General features: G+C 38.5%; 1 protein-coding gene across 2 annotated transcripts in view; it reads left to right on the top strand.

Annotated features, from left to right (window-relative positions):
- The window catches only part of stat5a (signal transducer and activator of transcription 5a), a 61,956-nt gene extending 38,839 nt beyond the window's left edge, over positions 1-23,117 (top strand). For both annotated transcript variants that reach the window (XM_062984837.1, XM_062984836.1), the window contains 18 exons: positions 1,497-1,624; positions 2,392-2,548; positions 2,797-2,886; positions 4,373-4,547; positions 4,734-4,864; positions 5,928-6,079; positions 7,490-7,645; positions 8,628-8,807; positions 9,258-9,345; positions 10,195-10,317; positions 10,935-11,027; positions 12,246-12,452; positions 14,765-14,859; positions 15,446-15,588; positions 16,316-16,471; positions 17,509-17,560; positions 18,108-18,209; positions 18,677-23,117. In XM_062984837.1, coding sequence (XP_062840907.1) covers positions 1,497-1,624; positions 2,392-2,548; positions 2,797-2,886; positions 4,373-4,547; positions 4,734-4,864; positions 5,928-6,079; positions 7,490-7,645; positions 8,628-8,807; positions 9,258-9,345; positions 10,195-10,317; positions 10,935-11,027; positions 12,246-12,452; positions 14,765-14,859; positions 15,446-15,588; positions 16,316-16,471; positions 17,509-17,560; positions 18,108-18,209; positions 18,677-18,800 — 2,352 coding nt within the window. In that variant the 3' untranslated portion in view covers positions 18,801-23,117. The remainder of the gene's footprint in view (positions 1-1,496; positions 1,625-2,391; positions 2,549-2,796; positions 2,887-4,372; positions 4,548-4,733; positions 4,865-5,927; positions 6,080-7,489; positions 7,646-8,627; positions 8,808-9,257; positions 9,346-10,194; positions 10,318-10,934; positions 11,028-12,245; positions 12,453-14,764; positions 14,860-15,445; positions 15,589-16,315; positions 16,472-17,508; positions 17,561-18,107; positions 18,210-18,676) is intronic.
- The last annotated feature ends 3,383 nt before the right edge of the window (positions 23,118-26,500 follow it).

The raw sequence follows: 26,500 nt of genomic DNA, 5'->3' as shown, positions 1-26,500 counted from the left end.
TTCCATGTTGAGTGGTTACAAAGACCATGAGATGCTGTAAGGGATTTTGTTGTGGCTCTGTACTCAGTTTGAACCTGAATCATGACTGTGGCTGGGGGATATAAAATTGGATGTTTAGCAATCTACTGGATTGGTGTCCATATATTTATGGCCATTTAATGTATGTGTCAGGAATAGGTTAAAACAATGAAATTGGAAATGTAAACCACAAACACAAATCAATTCTTAAATTATGTATTTAAAATGATCAGCTAATTAAAAATAAATTACAAAGGGTATTTTGTAGGGATGTAGCGGTACACTCTACTCACGATGCGATACGATTCACGGTACAATTTTTTCCCAATTTTTTTTTTTAACAAAATGAAATTGAAGACAAATTATGTCTAAGTTTCCTTTTATTATTTCTCTTTAAAAAAATACTGTATTTGTGATTATCTTTTATTTATCTAAATAATGAATGCCCTTTTATTTCTGAGGTAGGTTCAAACTATGCCAAATAATGCTTATTGTGTAAAAAAAACTGAAATTAAATTTAAAAACAAATTCAACATTATATAAATAAATGAATAATAAATGAATATTACAAATAAAGAAAGTATCCTCACACAAATAAATTTGGCTGGAAAATTCCGAACCTGGTGAACCTGTAGTGACGTCAACCAGGTGAGGTGAATAGCAGCAGCGCCCTCTGCTGTTTAAACTGAATATCGATTCATTATACATGTAAACCAATTTGAATCGTTACACATGTGAATCGATTTTTAACTGTCTTGTGGTGCATCGTTACATCCCTAGTATTTTATCTAGTTTCAATTTAGATTTTATGTATTTATTTAGTTTTGATAGAAAACCACAAATACATTCATGGTTTCCATGGTCGGATTTTTTATTAATTTTTATTATTTATTAAAAATATTATTCATTACATTTAACAAATAATTTTTACAATAATCATTTAGTTTAGTTAACAATAATTAAAATTACGTGATGTACTCTTAGATAAAATCATTTTGTTTAGTAGTCATAAAGCCTTTGCAGTAAATAAAAATCTGTCGTTCTGTTTCATTAGTTTCTGCTTGGGGCATTTAGGGATTATTAATTTTGACATCTCGCTTCCTCTTCTTTGCAGCACTGTTTATACTGATCCTAAATACACTAGTAGAAGATTCACTTTTGTATTTTGCGGCGAGCTTTTTCTTTTCCCTGGAGGAAGTGCATTTCCATATAAGTTCTTCTACTTCACCGGTCAGAAGAGTTAATAAGAAGTAGTATTACAGTGGAAAATAGAAGTGGAATTACATGAAGTGACAGAGTGGACATGACTTGGTGCTTGGTGAACTATTTTTAAGTTAATGGCACTTCTCATCATTGATGAGCCAAAACGTCAGGAATACCCCCCAAAACAGTACACAGCAGTGTTGGTTATGTTAAATGTTGTAGTTCCTCACAGTTCATGTGTTAAATGCCGCAGTTATGGTCTGCCTGTTTTTCAGATGGCGGTGTGGATTCAGGCCCAGCAGCTGCAGGGTGATGCCCTGCACCAGATGCAGTCTCTCTATGGGCAGCATTTTCCCATAGAGGTGCGACACTACCTGTCCCAATGGATAGAGGGGCAACTCTGGTACGTGAACAACCTCTGTACACGATGACTGAATGAGGATTGGTATTAAAGTATCAGACCATCTTCAGCTGGCTTAGATTTCATGTGTGAACGTAAGGCTTAGTCGTTTACCAGCCAGGATGGGTTGAGGTTCGTGACTGTACAAAAGACTGTGAGTGAATAATACAACACATAAAGTAGTGTTTCTTAACATGATTGCACTACATATGGGGATTTTACCATCCACAGTCCATATCACTATAAAACACAGAAAAGTCTGAGCAAAAGGCAAAACTAAAAGCCAATATTGAATTCCAATGTTAAATTACTTGCTTATTCGTCAAGGCACCATTAATGTCGAGGCATTCATGCACATTTTGAGGAAACATGTGCTGCCATCTAGACAATTTCTTCTGTATAGACATCTCTGCTTGTTGTTTTTGAACTGATGAATCTTGTGTAACCAGTAACCACGTGTGCTGTCATAAATGTAACCAAAGAGTGTAGACATGACGTTAAAATCCTAATAAATAAATAAATATTGGCATCTTGTGCAGATGTGTAACTGCATTGTTCTCACTGATTCTGGGAAAACTGGACCCACCGTAATCAGGGTAAAGTGTTGGTAAACATGAATAAAGACAAAAGGCATTTTTAAACTTGATTTTAAGACTGAACCCTCCCCACCAATCCCAAGGCAAAACTACAGACCCGTACTACAGACACCAAAGGCCTGTGCTTACTGACTACATTATCTGTTTGTTTTCTATTTGTTGACCATCTTTCAGGGATGCGATTGACCTGGAGAACCCACAGGAGGAGTTTAAAGCTAAGCGGTTGTTGGACAGTCTCATTCAGGAACTACAGAAGAAGGCAGAGCATCAGATGGGAGAGGATGGTTTTCTGCTCAAGATCAAACTAGGCCACTACGCTTCACAGTTAAAGGTAAACACACACACACACACACACACACACACACACACACACACACACACACACACACAGCCCTTATTTGCAGTATGCCTCACAGCAAAAGCACCATAAGCATATAAACACACACAACAAGCAGCTTCGCTGTACCTGAACCAGATGGAGGTGCAGTATATGGAGACAGTTGTGATGATGTGTAATGTGGACTTGAAAACACTTGCATCATGTCGAATGTAATCACACACTGTACTCGCGTGTTTCAGAGCACATACGACCGCTGTCCGCTGGAGCTGGTGAGATGCATCAAACACATTCTCTACACAGAACAGAGACTCGTCAGGGAAGCTACTAATGTAAGTAATGCACACGCGTGCTTTCACTTTAGGCTTTAAGTGTCTTGCTTGTATTGTTTGAGATTTGAATTATGAGAGATAAAGCTTTAGGATTTAATTTGTGTAGCACTCGTTGTATTTCTATATTACACAAAAGAAGTATATTCTTGTACTTCACTGTATTATGACATTACATCCTTTTATCTTTGTGTGATGGCTGAATGAATTTAACTGCCCTTTAAAGTGCTTCATTCCTTTGTAAGTTCAATTTAAAGAAATAGCAGTCGCATCATTTGACTAAAGTGACAAATAATTGGAAAGTACTGTTCATTCCTTTTCCAATTATTATATTTTGGCATTTCTTTTTTTTTTTCCCATTCTACTCATTTTAATTCCCTCATGTAATACCACCTTCACCCTGACCAAGAAGAGCCTCCCCCCCATACACGTGCAGTTCCCGGCTGCTTCTTTTTTACCCCCAAAGGCGGAGTCTCAAAGCGGCATATTACAGACTTTTCGACTAGCCACCAGAGGTCACATTTGCAGCAGCAATGAGAATTCCTGTTGACCACCCCCCCTCGGACACAGCCAGTCGTGTCTGCTGGACGCTCGGCCAGGTCGTAGATTAAACTCGAGATCTCAGCGGTGGTGGGCTAACACATTTAAAGCACATACTGAAGTTCCAGTAAAGCTTTATTTATTGTTATTGTCTGGTAACTTAGTGGGTAGAGTTTTGGGTTACCAACTAGAAGGTTGAGGGTTCGAATCCAGGCTCTGCCATGCAGCCACTGTTGGTGGCTCGGTTCAGGAGTGCCACACACTCTGACCCTGACTTCCAAAGAACCTGGGATCCATGGAAAAAGAATTCCGCTGTACTGTATATGTGTACATGTATATATGACAAATAAAGGCCTCTTATTCTTTTAAATATATTTGAATCATCAAAAGTAAAAAGAAAAGACAATTCATCATTTGCAATTGTTTTTATGACAGCTATTTGTCAATTATTTCTACAACTAATATATATATTAGTAAGCTGTGTATTTATAAGCTGTGTATAAAGCAGTATTTACTATAAAACAAAGATAAAAGATTTTAATATTTATTTGGGTGGACTTTTCCACCCTGCGTTCACAGTGTTTTGTTTCCATATTAAGGTTGGCATTTGCATGAAATTGCCAAAACACTTTTTGTAAATTGAACAGCTCCAAAACTAAACACACTGGAGGCGGTGTGTAAAACTGTGGTGCCAGCAATCATACACATCACATTAATTACACTGCCTGTAAAAGTGTACGCTTTTCATTTATATTTGTGACAGTTACATTTTGTGACTCAGTTTAATTGAAGCTTGAGTGATAAACAGATTAATATAACTGATGAAAAGCATTTTCAGTGTAATTATCACTTTGGTGAAAGCTTGACCCTCCGCACGCCACTTTCTATTTTTACACTGTCCACCCGTGTGTTAATGTGTTAACAATGTGTGTGTGTGTGTGTGTGACAGTCGAACTCTCCACTGAGTGGGATGATGGACAGTATGTCTCAGAAGTACCAGCAGATAAACCAAGCGTTTGAAGAGTTGAGGATCCTGACACAGGACACTGAGAATGACCTGCGCAAACTTCAACACAACCAGGAGTACTTCATTATACAGTACCAGGAGAGTCTCCGAATACAGGGTACACACACACATGCTCACTACTGCTTATCAATACTGCTCCATCCAGCAAGATGAGTGCCACAGTGGCTCGGTGGGTAGCACCATCACCTCCCAGTAAGAAGGTCCTGGGTTTGATTCCCAGGTGGAGCATTCTGGGTTCTGGGTTTTACTAACCTGTGTGTGTGTGTGTGTGTGTGTCCCACAGCTCAGTTATCTAGTTTAGCTCAGCTGCCCCCAGCAGACAGACAACTGCGAGAGCCCAGCCTCCTCAACAAACGAGCCACGGTTGAAGCCTGGCTCACCCGAGAGGCCAACACCCTGCAGAAATACAGACTGGTAAACACGTGCACACACACACACACACACACACACACACACACACACACACACACACACAAATTCCTCTTTAATGACTTGTTAAGTTTATTTTTAGAGTAAAAGGAGTCTATACATAATACATAATTAATACAGACTAGATGGGTCAGAGGCTTCAGTAGAGCGCTCCAAGAGTTTATTTTAGCTGATAACACTTTGCTACTGCTTGGCATTAAAGTATCAACACACACACACTCATACTGAGTAGGCTTTACACCTGTGTGAATCTTAAACACTTTAACTCTAAGTTTATAAGTAAGATAAATATAGATATTATAATTATTATAATATTACTATTATTATTATTTATTACATGTATTATTAAGCAGTCAAATACTCTCTCAGACTTTTATAAACACTCTCGCTCTCTCTCTCTCTCTCTCTCTCTCTCTCTCTCTCTAAAAGCAATGAAACAAATAGCACAAACTGCATAAACAATAACAGCTGGGCAGCAGTGTTGCCATCAACACCATTATCTTTATCCAACCTGCAGTTACAGGTGCTGAATAACTGAACCCTCACTGCACAGCACCAGTTTTATCAGTAATCTCATGTCCTGTTTTGAGATGTTGTATCCATTATATCTGTTAGCGTATAGATGTGTGCAGAATGTTTACGATGCACTTGCATTAAGTAATCTTGTGGATCGTAGTGAGCAAAGCGAGCAAAGCAAAGTCTGGCCAGAAAAATCCTGGGCAGTTACAGCGAGAACTCCCTCACTGACCAATCTGCTGTTTAAATAATATGCTTTCTTAAGAATTATTTATTTAATACGAATTAAATGAAGAAATGATGTTCGAGATACGGGAGCAAAATATACAAGCTGTTTCATTCATCTCATCAGTGTGCAATGTGAACCATGACTCAGATAATATCTAATCATTGGTGGTCTCGTACCATTAATGAAGAGGACAGAGAAGGCTAACAACCAACATATACGCCTTAAATAGCCACTGCATATCTACTATATATAGTGCAACTATACAATAAGTCTAAGTGTGTGTGTGTGTGTGTGTGCTCTCAGGGCTTGGCAGAGAAGCACCAGAAGACGTTGGCATTGTTGCGGAAACAGCAAACTGTGATCCTCGATGATGAGCTTATCCAGTGGAAGAGACGTCAGCAGCTTGCCGGCAACGGAGGACCACCTGAGGGAGGACTGGATATCCTACAGTCATGGTACACACACACACACACACACACACACACACACACACTGGATTGCCTAATGGAAAACATTATGCAGTTATGGTACCCACACAAAACACACAAAAATTGTCGAAGGGATGAGTTGACCTTCTGCAGGTTATTTACTCACCCCGAGGAACGCCTTAGGAAGACCTGAAAATCTAACACACACACACACACACGATTCAAAAGACATTTTGCATCAAAGCTGGGTATAAAGCTTGTCTTGTAATGGACCAGTAGCGCTTTATTTTTTTATTTTATATACATTCTGAATGCTGTACTTTTCATGCTCTTTTCATGTCTATATTCATGTTAGTGATCTACATTAGTACATTACGAGTGTAGTTTTTTAAAACATATATGACAAAATGTGTATACAAAAGGAATATACATACAGCACTCCTAATATTTGGTCTTATGTCTTAAAGCTACTTTTATTTCAGTCAGCTGTTTGGCAGAATTGACAGTGCTAATCCAAACTGTTATTTTTCTGTCACTGACTCAACTATTTATCTGTGACACCTTAAAAGCTTAATTATTTTACCCTGATTTAGCTCCTTCAAAACCAGACTTGATGTGGGTTTGATAAATCAGGCTGTTGAAAAACCCAAATGAATCCAAGATTAAACTACGTGGTAGCTGGTTCTGTGTATGTGCTTTGTAATTTTGAGATAATGCAGCTTTTTTGTTATTCTGTCATTACACTTTCTTCAACTCTACCAAGACTGTGCTGGACAGTAAGTTTAGTGGTATTTTTAGTGGTATTTTTGAGGTTATAATACCTAAATGTAGCAAGACTTTGTGGGGAGCAAGAGAACTCATAGAGGTACTAATTTGGTATTCTTTCTTTGAGCTGTTTATTAACAAGAACTTGCTAGTGGCAGATTAGCAATTAACCAAATGCACTAAAAGAACAAACACAAAAATAAGGCTTTTCATTTTATGCAGATTCTCTCAGCTCTGCTCTGTTCTGTTCTTCTGTAACACACACACACACACAGAAAATGACTAAAGGTTAAAGAGACACACTGATTCGCAAAACAAGTGAACTCACCTAGTAATTAACCTTTTTATAAAAGCCGTGGTAAAACATGAAAATGAAATAAAGTGGTGGGGAGGGGATTGGGTCTGGGCTCTGTGCAGGCCATTCGAGTCTCTTCACTGTCTTGATAGGGCCATGGGTAACTTAGCGATCTAATATGTTAGCCCTTCAGCCTAGTGCTCTCAGCCTGGTGCTGTCAACCTGACCGGGTGCTTAACAGACACAGTTGGCCAAGTCTGAGGGATCTAGTCCATCCTAAAGCATCACATGAAATTACAGATTGGCTGAGTTGAATTGGTCAAACATTGAAATAATATATGACTGGTGTGTGTGTTTGTGTTTGTGTACGCATACAGGTGTGAAAAGCTGGCAGAAACCATTTGGCAGAATCGGCAGCAGATCAGGAGGGCGGAGCATTTAAGGCAGCAGCTGCCAATACCTGGGCCTATTGAGGAACTTCTCAATGACCTCAACAGCACCATCACCGACATCATCTCAGCCCTCGTCACCAGGTGTGTGTGTGTGTGAGTGTGTGTGTGTGCGGTTTCCTGCGTATAATTGTGTACCTAGCTTATTGACTAAATGACTCATGAGTTCCTGACAATTTTGTGATTAATCTAACTCACTTTCTGAATGAGAAAATGCTTTTCATTATCAGAATAATGTAGAACAATAGTACAGACATTTTTAGCTGAAAGCATTGACTAAACAGTGACCTTTCAGTTTCATTAAACCAGTTAATCATTAACATTTTTTCTGTTTAATATAGAGTGTGTATTTATCATATTGTTCCTGGTTTTATTATGTTATTTTTCTTTATTTTTTCCATAGCCAGAGCAAACTGCTTTCAAATTGCCTTTAGTGATTATTAACATAAATTTTCTGCCATACTACTCAATTCAATTATAACTAGGGCTCTACTAAACAAAAAAAATGTGCTTAATTTTATGGACCTCATTTTCCAAAAATCATAGATAAAATAACACTCAAGACTTTAATGATAGAATAAACTGTAGCTACAATACACAGCACAGCTCACCTTAATGGTTGAATGTAAACCTCAAACATTTAGCGATGCTGTGAGGTTGCATGTTTCTCAAAGATGAAAATTCTCATCTGTGTTTTGACACATGCCCCCCCCCTTTCCCGCGCGTCATGCCCCCCTTTTCCAAACTCCGTTACCTTAGTCATGTTTGTAGCTGCTTTAGACTTCAACATCTTTACATTTTTACTAATCGATTGCTAACTGAATTGCTGTAGGATTGCTAGGACCGCTTCTTAGTGCAAATTAACCAGTAAATGTGAGGCACTTGAATGCTACACGAATGAAAAATGTTAAATCATAAAACACACACCTTAAAGTTTCAGTTTCACAGCAAATTGCATATTACACCAGAAAAGGCTCATTTCATGGCCCGTTTATGCTCGTGAATTAGGTAGGGCCTTAGTAGCAAGGGATTTATCAGGAAAATTATGTGTTTTTCCTACCCTCAGTACCTTCATCATAGAGAAGCAGCCACCTCAGGTCCTGAAGACACAGACGAAGTTTGCAGCGACTGTGCGTCTGCTGGTGGGAGGCAAACTTAACGTCCACATGAACCCTCCTCAGGTTAAAGCCACAATCATCAGCGAGCAGCAGGCCAAGGCGCTGCTTAAAAATGAAAACACACGGAAGTAAGTCTACACACACACAAACACACTTTATTGCTGCTTCAGTGGAAATTTTCTGAACCTGTAATCAGAAGGTTGCTGGTTCAAGCCCTACTACCACCGTGTTGTCACTGTTAGGTCCTAGAATAAGACCTTTAACTATCAATTGCTTGCACTGTTAATGTCTACAATTGTAAGACTCTTTGGATAAAAGTGTCTGCTAAATGCCATAAATGGAAACTGTGCCCACTATGTCACCTCACACACCATGTCCACACACACGCATAGAGACACAACAACCACTAGACAACCCTCACACTCTGTTTTTAGCCTTCAAATCTGTATCTTAAAAGATTACCAATACTAACCTATTTCTTTGTAGTCTGGATTTCCCAAGATGCTCAAATGATTCCACTGACATTCTGACCCAAGTTGGCATGATTATATCATGTGACCTTGTTCTTTCTCTCTTAGCGACAGTAGTGGAGAGATCTTAAATAACAACTGTGTGATGGAGTATCATCAGACCACAGGCACTCTGATTGCACATTTCAGGAACATGGTGAGTAAAAAAAGGGAAAACTGAATGCAACAAGTGGACTGAAATGTTGGCTCGGTCCCAAGCCTGGATAAATAGGCGGGGTTGGGGCAGGAAGGGCATCTGGTGTAAAAGAAACGTGCCGAATCGGTCAAGGCCCGGGTTAACAACAAAAATGAGATGGTTTGGGCATGTGCAGAGGAGGGATGAGAGTACAGTTACAGGACAGTTTTGCTGAGGTTTTCATTTCATCAGTCACTTTGGAGTGCAGGTGTAGCCTAGCGGTTAAGGTACTGGACTAGTACTCAGGAGGTTGTTGGTTCAAACTCCTGCTTAGACTGTATAATGTTGAGTCGCTTTGGTCAAAAGCATCTGCTAAATGCCGAAAATATAAATGTCCTGATCAGGCTTGCGGCGGGTCCGGTTCCCCCAGAAAGCACTGGGTTCATGGGATAAATACTCTGAACAGACATAAATTTTCTCACCCAGACATAACCAATTATGTGTGTGTAGAAGTCCAGCTGGCCAATAGCACTCTGATCTGAACCCAGATCTCAGCGGTGGTGGGCTAGAGTAATAGACCACTGCGCCACCAGAGCACCCCGGGGTTCCTGTGACCTTTCATTTTCTGTAGATTTCAAGACAGTGCTGCTTTAATAAGATCTAATGCAGCTGGTTTAGACTAATCATTGTGAAATTTTACGTTCTTGCAGCAAAAATGAAATCTAATGATTGTGGAAAATAAATGCAGTGAGTATAAGAAATAACAGTCGAGTATATTTGTCATGGCCTGCTGTACTTTAGAGTACCTAAATAAAAATATACTCTGAAATAATGACTGTCCCACCCTTTTCTTTTCTCTTTTTTCCGTAGTCATTGAAGAGGATCAAGCGTTCAGACCGGCGTGGGGCCGAGTCTGTAACCGAGGAGAAGTTCACCATTCTGTTTGAGTCACAGTTTAGTGTTGGAGGCAATGAGCTGGTTTTTCAGGTCAAGGTGAGTCAAATTATTCGTACAATGTTCTGTCATTATGACATAAATGTGATCTACACATACAGTGTGTACATACACACATAGTGAACGAAATGATGAAAACCTCTTACAGTATATTTATATGCAGGGACTAAGAAGAAATAGGATCAAATTTACTTTACAGTCTTTGACTGGAATACATTTAATGTATTTTTATATCAGCTTAACAAACAGAACTGAGGTATTTTTAAACCACTATAAAACTGAACTCTGGTTCCACTATGGTTTCACACAAAACACTGCACTGCAGCATTTTATTCAGTGTTTTTAATAATGCTCTTATCATATATCTTGTTCTGTGCGCTACATGTGGGCTCTAGCCTATTGGACTTCACACCATTTGTAGTGCACTTTCAAATAAAGCAGTGAACTTTAAAAGCTGTGCAATGCCGACATGACACAATGTCCTGAGAGGAAAGAACAAATCTACACAGCTGAGCCCTCTACATATAATCCTGCTGTCCTTCCATTCAGCCAATCAGTTCATTACTCATGTGAAAGGAATTTTGTTCTGCACTTCCAGCTCTGTTCATACCTTCCATCTTTATCCTCTCACCTCCTGTCTCTGTGCTCATTTTTAGACACTGTCCTTACCTGTCGTAGTGATAGTCCATGGAAGTCAGGACAACAATGCCACAGCTACAGTTCTCTGGGACAATGCCTTTGCTGAACCGGTGAGTTCGGAAGAACGTCAATACATTTGCACTTAAGGGTGATTACCTTCATAAGCTCAAGAGCACTTAGCTCTTATTATTTTGTTGTTCTCAGTCAGAGGAATAGCAAAAAATTTTCTAGGTCAGAATTACTTTTTATGTTGAGTTAAGTGGTTACAGACACACAAGAACCCAGCAACCAGAAACTGGACATCGGTCATTATTTTTTTTCTAATACAGTGCACTGAGTTCATTACCTTTTTAATTTATTTGAAATAATTTCATCTCTCCAAAAACACGAACAGATAGATGAAGGTACACAAGGCAGCTGTTTGTGCCATCCATTCATTTATCCTTTGGACTGAGTATGAATAAGGATGGAGGAGTGGCACTGTTGGTAGTTTAAGTGCCACACAGCTTCAGTTTGGCCTGTTTTTTGTGTTCATGGCTTTAAATCTTCTAGTTTTGCTCATTTTTGGAATGCCTCCCTGTGCAAAAGGTTTCTGGAAAAGACTTTGGACCCTTTGCAATCAGAAACTGGATATCGGTTGTCATTTTTTTCCTAATACAGAGCACTGAGTTTATTTCAGTTATTTTTATTTATTTGAAATGGTTTCATCTCTCCAAAAACATGAACAGATCGATAAATGGAGATAAACAAGACAACTGTTTGTGCCATCCATTCATTTATCCTTAGGACTGAGTATGAATTAGGGTGGAATAATGGCACTGCAGGTAGTGTAAGTGCCACACAGCTTCAGCAACCCAGGTTTAAACTAGCTTGGCTTTAAATTCTCTGGTTTTCTCCTTTTTGGAATGTGTCCCTGTGCGACGGCTTTCTGGAAAAGCCTTTAGACCCCTTGCAACCCTTTTTATGTAGAGAAGTTCCTGAAAAACTACAAATATATAATTGTAGATTTAAAAATACTTCAGTGTTGTTCAGCTTGACCACATGTTTAGTGCATATATGAATATCATGGAAAATAATTTAAATTCATTTTACTGTACTGAGGAAAAAAGTATAAGGACAGTTATATAGTTATTTCCCCATTCTCCACTTTTTAAGAAAGACTTTTGGAGTAAGTTTAAGAAAATTGGCACAGAGGAGATAATAGGAATGTTTATAGATATTAAACACTTTCAATGATGATTTCCTGTGCTCTTGAGGAAGGGAATTTAGACAGTAATGTCACTCTTCAGGATAAAGGTCTCATCCTGATGGCTTGTTTCCTCATTTAGGGCAGGGTCCCTTTCCTCGTCCCAGATAAGGTCATGTGGCCACAGCTGTGCGATGCGCTTAACATGAAGTATAAAGCAGAGGTGCAGTCTAACCGAGGCCTGTCTGAGGAGAACCTGGTTTTCCTGGCTCAGAAAGCTTTCAGCAGCTCCAGCTCCAACCCCGAGGATTACCGAGGCATGACAATGACCTGGTCCCAATTCAACAGGGTAAGAAACCACATCAGTGCACTGCCTACAGTTCAACAGGTTCATGCTTCACTAATGAGACTCATTATAGGTCACGCATATCTACACTAATTGTTCAACTGGGGAGAGGTTTTAGCATTAGCTCTTATTTATTGTTATCCTGTTTGCTTATTGGAACATTTGTTAATTCATTAATTAATTGTGTGTTTTACCACCGGTTTATCCTGGTCAAGGTTGTGGTGTGTCCTATTCACTCGGTGAAAGGCAGGAAACACCCCGGAGAGGTCCACCAGTCCATCACAGGGCACACACATAGGGCAAATTTAGTTGCTCCATTTGGCCTGACTGCATGTCTTTGGACTTGTGGGAGAAAAACGGAGCACATAGGGAGAACATGCAAACCACACAAAAAGGACCCTAAGGAATTAAATCCAGCCCAGGCCCTTCCTGCAGTGAGGTGACAATGCTACCCACTGTGCCACCATGCACTTAATTGTCCACCAAAAGTCCAGCAAACAACACTTTAGAATTATATAAATAATTATAAATAATAAATGAAGTCACTGATTGGCTGTGAGACCTAGAAAAAAAACAAGCAGCATTTTACATGCATTATGTGCATCTCTAAAACATGACTGGAAACAGAAGAACAATAATGAACAAATAGATTAATGTAACAACATATCATGTGAACTGGTTTCAAAACAGCTGTATTGAAAACACAACACAGTTTTTTAAACATCTGGTCAGCTTCATTGAAAAAGGCTTTATGGACCCTTGTTGCTCAACAGCACTGCAACTCCCTGACGGGTGTTTTACTCACAGATTAATTCTAAACCACAATCGCCCATTTCAGACTACCAATGTTCATACAAGTCACTATTTTTCCACCTCACTGAGCATGCTGTGCAGGTTGTTCGGCAGTCTGCTCCCCATTAAAATAGTTTATGATTAGCGGTTAATTATGCTTTAATGCTCGAGGCTTTAGATATGCAGACCTGAGGCAGTGCTTGTCTTTGAAACAACCTTGTGTTGTTTCGGTACAACAAACACTCAGCTTTCAGGACAAATAGTTGGGTAATTTATGCACAAGCCTGGCACTTTCCCCCACCACACCCTGCTGACACATTACATTTAAAAGTAAAGTCCATCATGCTTACTGATAGAACAGTATTATGTGTTTGGTTTATATTAACAATTCAAAGCACCAGATTATATATTCTGTGTATTTTATGATTCACAAATGTGATACCTTTAGCTTTGTGTGTATTTGATAGATATATGGGTGCAATAAAATATTTAATCAGGGTAAAATTCTTTGTATCAGCAGTTATGTTTTTATAGGATTAGTTGTTTAGCTTTAGAAAGTGATAAAATTAATTTTAATAATTAACACAATAATTTGAACTAATTTTACAACCTAGAAAACATCAGATGGTCTCACCAAACTTCACTAAAAATTAATTTTTTTTGTTCCTCTGCTTTGGATAGTCAAAATCTCCCTCAGCGGTCTGGCAGCCTCTGTCTGTTGCACAAGGCCCTCACTAACTGAAAAGGGTCCCAGCTTGCACATGCCTTTTTGGACACATCTGCCTTAATTGTTGTTATTACTTATTTGTTCTGCCTTCAGGAGGCCTAAACGAATATAAATGAGTTTGTTCTCTCCCTAATTAAGACTAATTAAGCCAAAAGCATCAAATTAAAAGTCTGACCCTACAAGAATAACCTAACCATGAGTCAAAATGACCATTTCTGTCAGTGCTCCTCATACCTTTGTCATTGTGTTACTGGGTCAGTTGGATTCTCTCATCATACATACAAATTTCAACACCAGTTTGTCATTAACTGGACTGGATATTTTTTAAGCTAACCTGTCATTTTTACATAATATTATGTCCAAATATTTCCTTTTGATTATAACTACATTATTTTTAAATGCATTGCTTCCTCTGTATACATGGTGAGACAGCTACCCCTGCTGACATCTCTAAACTTTGGCATACAAAAGTGCCAACAATCAGTTATATTTAGATATAATAGGGCGTGTTTACATAAGGAATGCATTGTAGTCATAAACACTAGTGTGCGTGCTTATGAGATTTGGTTTGGATGCTTAGTTTCTCTTTCTCTCTTTTCTGGGAAGTCAATGTTCCTAGTCGTGTGCTGTGACTTCTCCCCTACATACTGATTAAAAACGTGAGGGGAAACATGTCCATGTTTCATAAGCGTCAAACACACTCGCTGATCACTGACATGCATGCAAAGCCAGTACAGTTTATTATTGTGTCTTTAACATTAGAAAAACGTGTGTGCGTGCGTGTGTGTGTGTGCAGGAAAGTCTACCAGGTAGGAACTTTACATTCTGGCAGTGGTTTGATGGAGTGATGGAGCTCACCAAAAAACACCTAAAGCCCCATTGGAATGATGGGTAAGAGCTCAGTTTGCTTTAAGTGCTTAACTCTCCGTTGTGTTACATTTATAAAACCTTAACGTGGCTCTTGAGCATTCAGATGAAGACAGGCTCACAGTTCATTAGCACATTAATTACCATAAAATCTAACAAAATATTATTACACATTAAGATAGATATTGTAATGAATGTAAGCTCAGAGGAAATTGTCAGTTCCAGGGCTTTAGGCTAGCATGAATCAGAGCTTCTGAGAATTCTATATTCTGTGTATCCAGCAAAAACGATTGGCTCGGTGCTTACACAAGAGATGGCAGACAGTGGATATTGACTGTGCGTTAAGCAACTCGCTCTCTAACCTAGCTTTTCTGATGTGACCAGACTGAGCTCCACGTGGAATCTGCTTCCAAAAAAAACACACACACAAATGATGCCTTAGCTAATATGAGCATGACATTAAATAAATATTGCATTAGGTCATTTTCACACTTTGTAATAGTCATATTTTTAGTCCTATCTAGTTTGACATACTGTGTTTTTATTAATATAAATAATTGCTTTAAATAATGAATAACGTGTGTGTGCATTTTTTATGTGTGTCTGTCAGGGCGATCCTGGGATTTGTGAATAAGCAGCAGGCTCAGGACATGCTGATGTCCAAACCTAATGGGACGTTCCTGCTGCGCTTTAGTGATTCTGAGATTGGTGGCATCACCATTGCATGGGTGGCAGAGAATCCGAATAAAGCAGGTATTGCATCTACCAGTGCTGTTTTTTGTCAAATCCACTGCTTACTTCATTTTATTTTCATCAAATGCTTCATCCTGGTCAGGGTTGCAGCAGGTCCGATTCCACCGGGAAACACTGGGTGCAAGACAGAATTACCCTGGACAGGGAATCAATCCATCACAGGGCTTTGAACCCTCCCCCCAACCCTCAGACATTGCCAGTCATGCCTGTGTAGGTGATCAGACGGCTGATAGCACAAAACACCTGAGTGCCACTAACAGTAGTATGTATGTAGTATAAGTATATGCCTCCAACTAGGTTGTAACAGTTTGGGGAAGGCCATTTATTGTTCTACCATGACCATGCACCTGTGCACAAAGCAAGAAAAGTCTTTATAAATGATAAAAGGTGACATTGTTTAGACTTTATTGATAAATAAAAAAGTTGTAGCCTTGTGGTTAAGGTACTGGACTAGTAATCAGTAATCAGAAGGTTGCTGGTTCAAGCCCTACCACTGCCAGGTTGCTGCTGATGGGCTTTTGAGCAAGGCCCTTAACCCTCAATTGCTCAGACTGTATAATGTCACATTACTGTAAGTCCCATTGAATAAAGGCGTCTGCTAAATGCCAAAAATGTAACAGCTTCATTATTTAAACATGGTCATCATAGTCAAAACTGTTTGTGTGAATTTGTTTTGGGTTGTTTCCAGTGTCTCCTCACTGTCATGTGTCTGTGTGTTTTTGTACAGGTGAAAGGATGGTGTGGAACCTCATGCCCTACACCACTAAAGACTTCTCTATCCGCTCTCTGGCTGACCGCATCAGTGACCTGAACCACCTGCTGTACCTGTACCCTGACCGACCTAAAGATGAGGTCTTCTCAAAGTACTACACCCCTCCACTATGTATGTCATTTGCTTATTTCACATGCTTTGTCAGTTTGCATATTAAAGCAGGGAATGGATGCATGCTACTTTGTTAAAAGTAATGGATAAGCAGTTATTTAGTTTTCAGTTATTTACTCTTTGATATAAGACAAATAGAATATGAGAATTGCGCTTCTAAAAAAGTTGGGGGTTCTATTGCAGCTACACCCCAATGTGTACACCCCATTACTGACCAAAAACACATACTGTAATAGAAATAAACTCTAAGAACCAGTTTTGTGATCTGTAGGTAAACTATTTAGTGCTAAAGCTATCAAACACAGCCATGCTGTTGGCCAACCACGGACGTTATTACCTATGTCTGAGCATCCTCTATTCATGCCAACAGACGAACACCTTCAGAACAAAATTCTACAATACAAACAGCTACAAGAAAATTTTCACCTCAGTACATCTCTCCCCACATTTTTTTGGAAGCAATTGCACGCCATATAAGTTAAGGAAAAACAATTAAAACTCTACACCGTCAAAGTTACACAAACACTCTAACCACCATAAGCACAAGTAAAGAAAACAAAATGACCCACCACTTTGACGTTTAAAGACTCTATTAGCTAGCCATGATAATAGCCATAGCAGCTGACATGGTGTTAAGAATTAAACAAACAAACAAACAAACCTATGTCTGATGAAGGGATGACTAAAGCCCTGCAATGGATTGGCTCCCTGTCTGGGGTGTTCCTGCCCAGTGTTTCCTGGTGGAACCGGACCCTTTATGACCCTGACCTATTGGAAGTGCTTGATGAAAATGCAAAAAGAAGAAAATACATTCACTTCAAATTTACATACAATGTGTTTAGGAGAACTGGACATGGAAGCAAAATAAAGTTTGACTTGTGTGTTTATGGCAGCACCAGTTATTATTTCTATAACAGTAAATGTAGATGTTGACAGTCATTGACTAATTTATGAATGAATTTATGAGTCCCTAGTGTACTCCGTGATAGTAATTGGGTAAAACTTCATCATTCTGTCTCTGTCTTTATCTTGTACAGCTAAAGCCGTGGATGGCTACGTCAAACCACAGATCAAGCAAGTGGTCCCAGAGTAAGTATCTGCATATTTTCCACTTTTAAATATTTATTTCTTGCAGCTTGCTATGAATTCTGATTACTCAGTAAAAGTGGTCATCTCTTTAATACCCCGAGTGCTAACCCATCATCTTAGCACAGTTAGCTTAATTGCACGCTGGCGTATTAGCGTCACTTCTCCGGTCCGACTCAGCAGGAAGTTAGCGGTTACCATGGAGACCTCATACTCCACCATGTTATTTTTACCATCAGAATACGCTAAGCAATGTTAGCGACATTAGTCGAGTTAGCATGGCAGTGCTTCAGCAGTAGAGCGCTTGTTAGCGCTTTTAAAAGACAGCCACTTAGTGAGGCATTCTCAGCGGCATACGTAAGAGCTGTTAAGATTGTTAGCTTCATTAGCTGCTTAACGCATGCTCTCTGGATGGTGCCGGCCTGCTGGGGTGAAAGTTAAGTGCAGATCAATTACAGTTGGGCTAATGAAACGAGTTCACTGTCACACTTGATGTTTGTGTGTGTGTGTGTGTGTGTGTGTGTGTGTGTGTGTGTGTGTGTGTGTTTAGGTTTACGACACCTAATCCTGACCCGACTGCAAATCCAACCTACATGGATGCAGCCTCACCAGCTGTCAGTCACCCACAAAACTACGGCATCTACCCACCAATGTAAGTCCACATGACATATAACAGTAAATCTTTTGTTGTTTCTTCAGTAAATCAGCAGGGCTGCACCGTGGCTCAGTGTGTAGGACTGTTGCCTCGCAGCCAAAAGGTCCTGGGTTCGATCTCCGGGTGGGGCGGTCCTGGTCTGTGTGGAGTTTGCATGTTCTCCCCGTGTCTGCATGGGTTTCCTCCGGGAGCTCTGGTTTTCTCCCACAGTCCAAAGACGTGCAAGTGAGGTGAATTGGAGATACAAAATTGTCCGTGACTGTGTTTGACATTAACTTTGTGAACTGATGAATCTTGTGTAACGAGTAACAACCGCTTATGTCATGAATGTAACCAAAGTGTGTAAAACACGATGTTAAAATCCTAATAAATGAATAAAAAAAGTAAATCAGTAACCGATCTGCTTAAACAAACTGCTGTTTAAACTTACTGGCTGGACATTGAGGTGCTTCACTTTCTCGTAGGGCGGACACTATGCTGGATGGTGATGGTGATTTTGATCTGGACGACACCATGGATGTAGCGAGGCACGTGGAGGAGCTGCTGCGGCGACCGATGGACGGCCAGTGGAGCGGCCAGCAGTCGTGACCTCTCATCCATTTACCTCTGACCTCTGTCCCTTAGTGATGGCTTATTCCATTCATCTCTCCCCTCACCCTCCCAGTTCTGCTTCCTCCTCATCTAATGTGAAAAGTTCAATGATGGATGTGGTTGCTTTTACTTTGATTTTAGTTCTTTTATTCTTTCCTCTTTTTCGCTGTCATTTCTGTGTACATGTGAACGTTTGAGATGTTTCTCTTTTCCTCTTGACGTGTGAAAGAGAAATTAGCACAGAAGAAAAATACTACGAGCTTACTTTTTGACTCAATACCACCAACCAGTATTCTGAAGAAAAAAAAAGTCTTTTTACATGCATGTGTTTTGTTTTTGTTTGTTTTATTTGGAGTGGAATTGTCAGTGCTAGCACTCTGAAGATTGATGGAATAGAACTGTACTACTGTAAGAGGGTCTTTTATTGTCTGATTACTTACTGTTACTTTAACGTTAGTTGTTTTTTTTTTTTGCACCAGACAGTTCGTGCATCGAGCATATTGCACTCTGGAACAACTGTGTCCTTGTGGAAAAAATGACATGGTTGTTATCATTGCTGTTACTATGGCAACATTGTTTGTAATGTATAATGTGTACACTAAAGCGTATTTCTATTGCAGCAGCGCCATTGATAGCATGTACACAACCGCTCCTGAACAAACTGGATATACTTCATCAATGCCTGAATATATCTCTCTCACACACACGAGTCAGTCACACCATACACAAATACATACAAGATTATGCTGTCTGAGAATGAAGGATGAGTGACATGGCAAAATATCCTGCAGGCACCTCTACAATACACAATATGTATAAAGTGATAAAATAGTTCAAACCAGTTCAAAAGCTTCACTAAGTTAGTGTTTTCTACATGTTAGACATTTTAATACAATACAATTTTGTAAAGTCATAAAATACAACTTTCAAAATCTCCCAAACTGAATTTGAGTTGCCAGTTAACGATCCAGACCAGTCGATGCTTTCAGCTAACTCAAAATAACCCGAAAACCCAATATATCATTAATCTTGTAGCTACTTCATCTATGCGTTTTGATCAAGCTCTTCACCACATACCTATCACACGTTTTACTGTAGTTCTAAAACAAATGAAACTGAAACAATTTATACTACAATACTAATACAATACTATACTAATGACAATCTTTAGCAGCCCTTAAAATAAAACAGAATGCATTTCTGCTTTGTTCAACTCATAAACAACAGCTCCAAAAAAAACAGCCAGTGCCACTGTGACATATAAAAGTGCTGAAGTTGTTAGCATAAAATAAAAGCTCATGACAGTCCATTATTTGCATTAACTGGCTATATAAAAAATTAAGAACATATATGAGTAGCAGAAATGCTTGGAATCTTGTTACTCCTCATGCAGGTACACAGTATAGATAAAACTGTTTTGCTGTACGCGGGCTCTGATTAGAAAGAACTTAGATTAGAGACGAGCTTTTGAACTGTTTATGCGAATTAGCCAAACAATTCAGTTCTACTAAAAGCATTTTCAAGATCGAATAACACACATGATCTGTTACATCATATTTTCATTGTGTACAAGTCCAGAGCTGAGAAAATCCAGAGGTGGGGGCGATATTTATTCCATTACATAATTAATTTGAATAGTTCACATTGTGTCTAGTCAAGCCCCAGCTTCACCGCATGCCAGAATAAACATGTTGCTGTATTTATAGTGCATCATGTAGACTATTGGACTTTAACATTGCACCCTGAACAGTCAAGCTTCATAGCAGGCAGGCCTCGCACATGCTTTAATATAAATACATTATAGTATAAAACAGGTCGCACCGTCTTGTTTTTGATTTGCAAGTATCCTCCTGGTTGAGAACCCTTGCTTTAAGATGTTTTATTATACAAGCTTGTCATTATTATCACTGTTTTTACAGTACCTTTATTTCAGCTACCCAAAAATCACATATGCAATTTTCAAATGCCAGATTAGGTGAACAAATACCTGGATTTGGGTGTTTATTTAAATACACACTCATTACTAATACTAATTGTGTTATACAGATAAATTCAATTCATCTACTGTAAGAACAATACAGATAGTCAGTTTTAAAGAGCTGATATTTACTATCATACCAAAAATTGTGACAATGTAAGGCCTAGTTAATATATTGTTATTTCACTCATCCCTGCTGAGAAGTGCTGCAGATAAACACATACAGTGCTGTATCACTCTGTAATTCCAGCTGCAGAAGGGTGTGACCATTTATTTGTACTGATTTACACACACTGAGCTATGAAGCTTACTGGACACACTGCTCATGCTACACTACGTTAGTTCTGGGTTTTATCAAAAGTGATAAAAAAAAAGTGAACCCTCCTGTGGTGGACAGTTCCGGCAAAACCAGAGCACCTGTTGTCATGGTGACTGATGCTGCTTCGATCTTGTGTTCGCCTGCTATCGTATAGCTATAGAGCTGCTAACTGTGAATGCACCTCCTTACTGCCTTATTGTGATAAGTCTCTTTCCAGTCTCTTTCTCCATCTCAACACACCCCAACACACACACACACGTGACTCAGGACTATAAAATGCAATGGATGTGTTGTTAAAGTTGTAAGAAGTAACAGGCAGAAAAGATCATTCTCTATTCAATATAAATATTATTTTATTTTTTTAATATAATTCTATTTTATTATTGTAGATCTTATGTGATCTGTGTGTGTACTACAAAAGAATGCTGCCTAAGCAAATCAAACCTTGGTAGAGGAAAAGCCTCTTATAGCACCCTCAGTATTTTTCAACATAACCTTTATAATCAAACCAATACTTTTTACCACAGGCAAAGCTTTAAAGTTTTAAGAATGAATGTTACAGAAATACATTGATTATTTATTTTAGTTTTTACTGTGCTGGTCACAACAGATTTGTCTTATCATATCACTTTACACCACTTATATAGTAGTATAATAATTCTCATAAAGAACAACAAACCTGTAGGTAAAGATGAGATTTTAGACCCATTTTAAAATATTTACCAATGGTTTACATATTAAAGCTTTGACTAAGACCAATAATGTTGGCTTTCATATTTTCAATTTGCCATGACCTTAATTCTCAGTGAGTTCTGATTTCACAATCATGTAACTGTAACAGAGTCAGTTAATTTGGTCAGTTGTTTAATGTGCCTGGTTAACTGATCCTGATTTTGGTAATTTTGCTGATTTTGAACAGCAGAAATGACACACATTTACAATTTGTAGGGAGAAGCAATAGATCCAAAGAGAGTGCCTTTTTTCACCTAATATGATCTTCATACTCTTGGCTCACAGATTAAGTGTTTAATTAACTTTGTAGTCGTGGTTAGACCCTTGGTAATGACAAGACTTGTTGCCCATTGAAAGGTTTACAGAAAGCAAACTTTACAGAAATGTTCTAGCTCATCACCAAGTCTCATTCCGAGTACTAAACAGTATATAAAGGAACAGTTGGTAGTGGACTATATTGATATATTGTTCAGTTTGATGGTTTGGTTTGGTTCAGTCTGATTTAATCCCCACGCTCATGGCCTCAACCTTTATAAAGCATTGGATTGACTTCTAAGGGTGGTTTTAGATCATATAAAGTGTGTATTCTCACCTAACCTTAAAATATAAAACTTTAACCTTTAATATTGAGGTGATGACTCCACTTTAGAAAATGTGAATGACACCACATATCAGCTGTGGTAAAAGATTTTGTTACACATTTCATTTCATCACCTTTACTGTTAGCGTCTGCTATACAGTATTGTGTTGTAAAATATTGTTGACTAAACCTTTACAATAAGCATTTTTCTTAGTTCAGGAAAGTGTTATGAAGTAACCTGCAGATACAGACAGTGGTGGTTATGTTGAGAAACACTGAATTATTCCTTTAAAATGTGCTACTGGCCTTAGCTTAGCATCTGAAAAGTTGTGCTACTTGGAATGCAGTCCTGCTTTTCTGCTTAGCCGAGCTTTTGAATGAATAAAACAAGCCAAACAGTAAAAACGTACATTTGCGTCATTGCATTTCCATTCTGCCTTGTGTTCCCTGCTACACTGCTGTGGTTTTCTTTGAAATTCTTTCTGCTTGTTTGAGAGTTGAAATATGTGGGAAGTCGTAAGGTTTTGCCTCTTTGATCTGTTTTTGTGACTATCTTTTACACTTTAGGTGGTAGAGGGTGGGTGTGTATGTGGGTGTGTGTGTTACACCCTTTGTCCTATGTGTTTTTGGTTGGGATTTAGTGTTTGAAAATGTGTTCTACAACAACAAAGAAATTAAAAAATAAAGTTTTATAAATAATTCAAACCAGAATGTGTTCAAGATGAAGTTATTCAGTAAAGCTGGTAGATGTACAAAGATTAAAATGCAGCAGTCCTAGTTTGTCTGTGTGTGTGTGTGTGTGTGTGTGTGTGTGTGTTGTTATTAATGTTTTAGTAAAAAAACAAACCAAAATGCACCTGTGCAGAAAGTGATAAGATAAGATAATACTTTATTAGTCCCACAGTGGGGAAATACACAGTGTTAGAGCAGCGAAGGGATAGCATGGCACTCAGTACAAAAAAACAGACAAATGAACAGTACTGTGTATAACAATATAGATGTCCAAAAACCCTTGAGCAACCTGCACAAATCCCTGACCTCAACTCTATTAAAAGAAATTAGAACATTAATTGAAAGCCAGGCTTTCTTGACCAGCATCAGTGCCTAACCTGACAGATGCTCTTTTGACTCATAATATACTGTATATCTCAGCTGTGCTATTGACCTATGTCTGGCAGGTACGGTTGAAGGGATTCATCATTACTGCAGCGATTGCAGCCTAATTAACGGTTAAAGTTGTATTATTAACAAAGTCATTGTGAAAATTATTATTTCAACATTTGATCAACAGGCAAAAGTACAGAGGTTCTTTTTTTTTTGGCTAATCAGTAGTTTGAATAAGCCACAGAATGTTACTGGCTTTCACAAAATGTCAGAACGTTTCCATAAAGGGGGTTTGTAATTTATAAATAGCAACCAAGCTTATTAATACAGTTAATCGTGTTTTTAGGTAGGTGTGAGAGGGTAACTGCTATTAATCCAGCTTGCAAAGTCCTGTTACCTTCTTCTTCTCTATCAATTAAAATATTCAGATGTGATAACATTAAAACTAGAGTATTAAATCAAGGCATCACTTTTATGCTCAAATGTGACTTACTGTTTTTTTTTAATAAAACTGTTTTTATTATATTTTTTTCCATTTTAGGATGTACCAGCAGATGTCACTGTAACACTCATCATTTGCTTGGTATATAGATCTTTACATTTTAAGCTTTATTACTCATTATGTCTCCACGCATGGAGGTTTTTGGTACATGGTGTACTTTCAATTCCTCTTTTCATTATAGCCATATGACATTCAGGACCTCTGCAGATGTCAGTTACTGGAAATAACTAATTTCTTCATATACGTGTTAACACTTTCACACATTGCCATGCTCACCAACAGCTGTTAAACATTTTTAATTTTTAATTTATTTAATTTTTAGATCGTGTGATTGCAGTGAATTTATGATTGATAATTTAGTCATGATTTCACCATCTACAGTACATAACATTCCTAAACTGATTTAGATGATCTAAGAAAGTCTCTGTATGAAGGGCAGGCCGCCGAAGACCAACTTTGAATTTTTGTGACCTCAGGTGGTTCTCCATTAAAAACCAGCAAGATTCTGTAATAATCACACAGGCTTAGGAATACTTCAAAAACACTCGTCAGTAAACACAGTTTATTTCTGCGTCCACAACTGCAAGGCTCACTGCACAATGAAGAAGCCAAGTCAACAACTTCCAGAATGCAGCCGAATTCTGTCTGCTCAAACTCATCTGAGATGGATTGATGTGAGATTGAACAGTGCACTTGAGATCATGTTCTCCATGCCAGTCAGGAAAGGATAATTTTGCTTGATAATGCAATATTTAAAACATACATGAGTTATGGTACGAAGGTGTGTTAGTGCCAATGGGATGAGTACTTAAATCACCTTAGATCACAGAAAGTAGTCGATATTTAAAGTAATGATTCTGCATGTTTAATTCAAATAACAATCAGAAAAGGTTCTATATTACTGTTGTGTATGTATCTTTACAACACATCTGCACAGATGCACCCCACAGCACCTCTTTCATACAGGATGTTTTGTCTTTTGTAACATGGTCATGTGACTTACAGTAAGGGAATGATCCACCAGCTCTGCTCTTCCTCTTTATGTCTCTGTGTGTATGTGAAGTGAAGCTAAGCAATTTGCATTAATAAGTATTAATTTTAGACAAATACTAGTTCTTAATACACAGCGTTTACATAATCTGTATGCTCAGACATTATTTAAATGCTTTTTAAAAAAGCTTCCCTGACTCAGCAATTGAGTTACTGGACTAGTAATCAGAAGGTTGCTGGTTCAATTCCACATCTGCCATGTTGCCATTGTTGGACCCATTTTTAACAGCACATTAATGACATTTAAAAATTATGAAGAAACACTGAATGTTGTTTTGGTTAAAAGTTGTTTATTGTAAAACTACACTGGACTTTTAAGTTAAAGTTAAAAATGACTCACATAGAGGGAAAATATTCTACCCCTGTTGGGCAGTCAGATATGGTTGTAATATAATTTAGGTAAGATAAAATCATTGTGCTTGATGCACTCATCACAAAACTGCTGTTCCAAGTTCTCCGAAGAAGAAGGTGGGAAACCATTTGGGATTCGCTGCACTTCAGTAGATCACAACATTTAAACGAAGATGGTAGAAGTTACATAAGCATATGTCATTTGTTTTCACATTTATTCGTGAGCGATAAATCTTAGAAAATCAGACTGAACTGGCTACTGTTGCCAAAACACACTGTTTGGATTGCACAGTAATTCTGTAAAATTGTTCCCTATTAAAAACAAACAAACATGTGATTGGAACTGATTGTGTTCTCTAAGGTAATGACAGTGTGCTGGCACTGGAGCACCATGTATCACTCAGACACCTAGAAAACTAAGACAAATAAGTGCCTTAATTCACCTTCATACGGGCGATCAGCCCTGGTTGAATCACACCATTCAGGAACTAATGACTGTACTTTGGGGTCTAATTGCCCTGCTCTTAAATTGGTTTGCTAAACTGATTAGTTTTGTCTGGTTGACATTAGGCTTAATATGATTGCTCAGCTCATTTGTTAATGACCGTGTTTTAAGTTCCAGTCCATTTTATGTCTGGTAGTAATGACTTTTTTTTCTGAGAGCGGTCTGACCGTGATGATTCATGCAGTAATAGCTAGCTGCTCCTGCAGAAGGACACATGACTCCTCTCATACCAACACAGCCTAATGTGATTTAGCTGCTTGGCTGGATAGAAATGGACAGTATAATGTTTCCATCCATTTATCAGTCTAGTAACTCTGTGCCAGGTTATACAGTGAATGTGTCTGTCTTTCAGTCTGTCTTTTTTTTTTTTTTTAATGAGATTGGGAGCCTTTGCGTGTGCATGTCTGTGTGTGTGTACTTCCATGTGTGATTGAATAAGTGAAGGAACAATTTGTATTTTCCTGTAAGTGCAAGCAGAGTCGAAGGTAAATGGTGTGTTATCCTTGGCTTTTTAGTTGGTAATGGCTTTGGATGTTATTTTTGGACACAAAAGGATAGGATTATAATGTCCTTTTT

The sequence above is a fragment of the Trichomycterus rosablanca genome, chromosome 22 (assembly GCF_030014385.1).
Source record: "Trichomycterus rosablanca isolate fTriRos1 chromosome 22, fTriRos1.hap1, whole genome shotgun sequence".
Taxonomy (NCBI): domain Eukaryota; kingdom Metazoa; phylum Chordata; class Actinopteri; order Siluriformes; family Trichomycteridae; genus Trichomycterus; species Trichomycterus rosablanca.
The sequence above is the reverse complement of the archived record's forward strand: the minus strand, read 5'-3'. Positions and strand labels throughout refer to the sequence as shown.